Raw genomic sequence first — 4,625 nt, 5'->3', positions numbered from 1 at the left:
CCCTAAAGCCCATGGGTAAAAACAAAACAAACTAGAAAACCTAAAATAAAAAGAATGCAAAACTAGCCTAAAATATTAAATCCCGAATCGGATAATTAAAACGACATATTTTGGCCTAAATCCGTTAGGGCTCACTAAAGTGAGTCTTGAAGATCTCGTCGTTCCCATTCTGGAAAGGTATCATGCGTCTCAAACGGACATTCTGGCCAAAAGTTAGTCAAATCTGATTCAAAATCAAAACCTGACTTTTCGCACGAGAAACCCGAAAAGTCCAAAACCAATTTTTTTGAATATTCCAGCAGCTAACAACCTCTTTACACGTGAGTTACCTATTTTCCAATCACTTTTCTTGATTCTATGCCGCTTCTTTACTTTTATGGTTTTCTGATTGAATCGGGTCCATTCTCGTCCTACATCATAGTCCTTTTGTTTCTTCACACCGATTGAAATTTTCTGATTTCTAGCTGAAACTAGTAGTGTATGCATTTAGATTTGCCAACCTTAAAAGCCTGGTAATTAGATGGACTTTAAGGCAATAATCAATGGTGATACTTTTGAGATTTCATTTATATATTACAGTAAAATATAAAAATATCGTTGGACTAACTAGAGATCTTGGTGTTATCATCCAATTTTTGGGTTAAATGAACATAATTACAAGCCAAGTAAATAGTAAAACTATTATACTTGATCCATAAAGCATGTGAAAGGGTGTATATTAACCTCATCACCTCACACATATCGATAATTGGTGCTGTTAATGTTGGGAGGCATGCAATATATACACACGCTATTGAGCGAACAGAAGGCGCCCCCTCGCTCTCCCCTTAGTTCTCCTTGGTTTTCCTAGATCTCATCTTCTTCCACACCATCTTCGGTTGGCGAACTTGATAAAATTCATCATTTGATTCATTTTGTTAAAAAGTTGGTGGTATAAATTACGACTGTATGCTAATAAATTACTCAAATTGTGAACGCCACAAAACAAAAGAAGAGTTTATCATATATATTTGGAACACTATACAGACGATTGTGCTAAGAGCCTAATACTATCAAAACTTTTGATAGTACCAAACTATGCATCTACTTGGTAAGAACATTAATCTTAGTGTAGTCTCATGCTTCAATGTATATATTAGAAAATTTGCCACATATATGTTAAACAGCGACAAGTGTGGCCCGTGGCCTACCATTGTACCGATACTGTCCCAACTTAACCACCCGTTAGGTGTTGGGTTTTAATCACAAAAGGCCTCGGTACAATTGGGTGAGATCCACCCACTTATAAGGTATGCACGTGGAATTAATTGACAAACCCAATTCACATTGGAAATCAGGTCACAAGTCCCATATTAGAGACTTGACCAATCACATAACAATCCAAGGCCCACATCGGACACTTGGCAATAATCCAATCGGAAACTTCCGATGACCAATTTAATGAACCCAAACTAGATCCATGATTGGAGAGGAGATTGGTGAATCAATTAATGAATGAACCCATATCCGGGTCCATGATGGCGACGTATTGAAGAGCGGATATACCATGTTAAACAGCGACAAGCGGCCTAGTGGTTCTTGCCTAGTTGGGTGTGCTCCCCAACCTAGGTTCGAACCCCGAAGCTGTCAAAGTGGCCAGGCACTGTGCTGCAATGCACAGTTGGAGCATTTCACATGCGCCGAAGGGGTTTATCTTGGGCCTAGGAAGCCTTTGGGTTCCCCTTGACAAAGTCAAAAAATGTTAAACAGCGACAAGCGTGGCCTGTTGCCCACCATTGTACCGATACTGTCCCAACTTAACCACCCGTTAGGTGTTGGGTTTTAATCACGGTTTTAATCACAAAAGGCCTTGGTACAATTGGGTGAGATCCACCCACTTATAAGTTATATTTTATTTGTCACTTTTCCAATGTGAGATCTTTCCTCTCCAACAATATATGCATGAGGAATGTCAAGAGTACCCACATTTCACTTGTTAATAAGAGGCAAGGTGCAAGGTGCATGAAATGATAATTGTAGTATTGTACTAGAAACAAGGTGCAAATTAAGCAACAAGAACAATAGCATACACATAACAGGTATATATCAAAGAAAGGTTGCACTCTTTACAAAGCTAACATATGCAAAAGCTAGCACCATATCCACTATATATCGATGTCTCCGTACAGTTCATACACAATTCAAAAGGAATAACTATTATGATTATGAATTTATGTATAATTCTGCTCATTCCCATCTCAAGCAGTTTCAAAGTGAGTGTAGCACTACTTGAACTCCATGTTGTGGGCAAAGCGTAAGCGCCTCATAGGGCGAGTGTACATAAGTTGGAGAAAGGGTGAAGGAGTAGCGCTGTAGAATCATTGACAGAACAACCTTTGCTTCAGTGGTGGCAAAGTCGAAGCCCACACACATTCTTCGTCCTGTTCCGAAGGGTAGGAATCCTGCTAGGTTATTATTCGTAGCTTTACCAACCCCGTCTGCGAATCGCTCTGGTTTGAAGAGATGCACATCTTTTCCCCAGAAGTCAGGATCATGGTGCAATGATAAAGGTTTGATGAGCAGTTCAAGATTAGCTGCTGGATCAATGGTCAGCTTTCCCACTCTAACTTCTCTATCAGCTGTCCTCCCACTTACAGTAACAAGAGGAGGATATAACCTTAAGGACTCATTAATGATCATACTCAACTGCGTGGAAATAGACATGAACATATTAATTAAAAGACAAAGAACAAATTGATTGAGACTAGCAAATGAGTTCATTATTCTTACTGTTTTGAGTTTGGTAATGCCATCATGATTTGGCCAGTTTTGTTTGCCAAGTACTTGTAGGACTTCCTTTCGCGCTTCATCTTGCCAATCAGTATGAAGTGCCAGAAGAAGGATGGTCCAAGCAAGTAAACTAGCAGTGGAATCCTGTCCTGCAAAGTACAATGTTTTGCACTCATCAATCAATTCCTCTACCGTAATCCTCTGGTTAACATCGGCATCATGATGAGCCTTCAACAGCAATCCAAGAAAATCATCTCCAAATTTTCCTTCTTCTCCAGTCCTCATTGCCTTTGCTTCTCTTTCCTGGATGATCTTCACTATGGAGTCACGGATTCCTTGGTCAAGCTTCTCTGCTTCAGTATGATCTTTGGTCTTGTAAACCTTACTGCATGCAACATGGAATGAGACTATACATATATAAGAAGTAATTGACAACAGACATACTCAAAAATTCATATATCCTTTGATATGAATCGAAAACAGATCGATTAATATCAGATGAAATTTTGAAGTAAATTACCTGATGATGCTAGGCAACCGGATTGTGAATAAATTTTTGGATATTAAGAAGTAAAACTTCATTAACATTTCAAAAATGTGTTGTCCTTCTAAGTAGCTGCTGCCAAATGCTGTCCTGGAAATCACTTCTGCAGTCAACAATCTAAATTCTTCATACACCTCAATCTCTTTGCCTTCATGGTTTTTCCACCTTTGGAGCATCGTCCCAGCACTATCTACGGTTGCTGGAATCTTATTCTAGTGATGAAAAAGATTCCATCAATCACACAATTAATTAGCAAATTCCCTCCTTCAATTCTTTTCAGTTATTTTAAACAAGGATTGACACAACTATTACTATACTAGCTAAAATCACCATTAACTAAATAACTGTAAGATGGATGGACTTACTTTTAAGCTCTCTCCAAGGAAGGCATGGTTGGAGATCTTGCGCAATTGTGCCCATTTTTCATCGGATTTGATTCTGGTGCCAAGGCCTTCTCCAAAGAGCTTCTTGATAAAGTGTATAGGCTCCATTTTCGGATAAGCTCTTTCTTTGTCATTCAGTATCTCTCTACACAACTCTGGTTCTGTAATCACCAACTGAGCCTGAGAACCATGCCACTGAAGATAATTCTTCCCTGCGTTGTTGTTATATATACATTCAAAAACTTAATCACTACTGACCAGAATTTTATCTTTGAAATATCAGACTAATCAGGATCAAAGAAAAGATTGTATTACCATATATGTTGGTCCAAGAGTGAATATGAGGATGAACTCCGGATACTATGTCATGGGTCAAATTTCTGGGCCGGCTCATGGCTTGTGTTTTCATGTTGTTGATCTCTTTGGTGTTGCCATGGATGAATCTGTAAGAAGGGCCTCTGATTCCCTGAGCAGCCATCAGCTTCTGAATGCGAGTTGGAGACCACCATAGCCTGTGAAGCAACTTGAAGACCAGAGCCAACAGAATTACAACACCAGTACCACAGAGAATGGTACTTGAACTAACAGCAGCGATACTGATCATGATGATTCAGCAGTGGCCGTTTCTCAGAATCCAGATGTCTTCTCTTAATATAGTTGATGAGGAGTTTTAAATACACATGCACCCTTATTTTCTTAATACATACCTCATTACCATCTATCCAATTTTTCATTCTAATATTTTTCTAAATACACAACTCATTACTTTATGCCAGCTCCATCCCGTGACCAGCAGATTTCAGGGATCCTTTGGATTCGTGCGTCTGCGGTGCAGTGGATTAGTCTGGCTTTGCCTGGCTTTCACCGCAATGTCGGTGCAGGTGTCCTGGCGCTGGGATACCACTGCATGGGTGTGTGAGTTATTAACA

The 4,625-nt window shown here is 39.5% G+C and overlaps 1 protein-coding gene across 1 annotated transcript; it reads right to left on the bottom strand.

Moving 5' to 3' along the window:
• Positions 1–2,052: 2,052 nt before the first annotated feature.
• LOC133710792 (cytochrome P450 CYP749A22-like) lies at positions 2,053–4,384 on the bottom strand. Its single transcript, XM_062136920.1, has 5 exons — positions 4,012–4,384; positions 3,679–3,908; positions 3,290–3,525; positions 2,770–3,154; positions 2,053–2,685 (listed from the first exon to the last, which is right to left on the bottom strand). Exons 1-5 carry the CDS (start codon positions 4,298–4,300, stop codon positions 2,248–2,250), a joined length of 1,578 nt encoding a protein of 525 aa, XP_061992904.1. The 5' UTR covers positions 4,301–4,384; the 3' UTR covers positions 2,053–2,247.
• Positions 4,385–4,625: the final 241 nt, after the last annotated feature.

Source organism: Rosa rugosa, chromosome 5, assembly GCF_958449725.1.
Source record: "Rosa rugosa chromosome 5, drRosRugo1.1, whole genome shotgun sequence".
Taxonomy (NCBI): domain Eukaryota; kingdom Viridiplantae; phylum Streptophyta; class Magnoliopsida; order Rosales; family Rosaceae; genus Rosa; species Rosa rugosa.
Note: the sequence above shows the minus strand (reverse complement) of the source record. Positions and strands in the feature narration are given on the sequence as shown.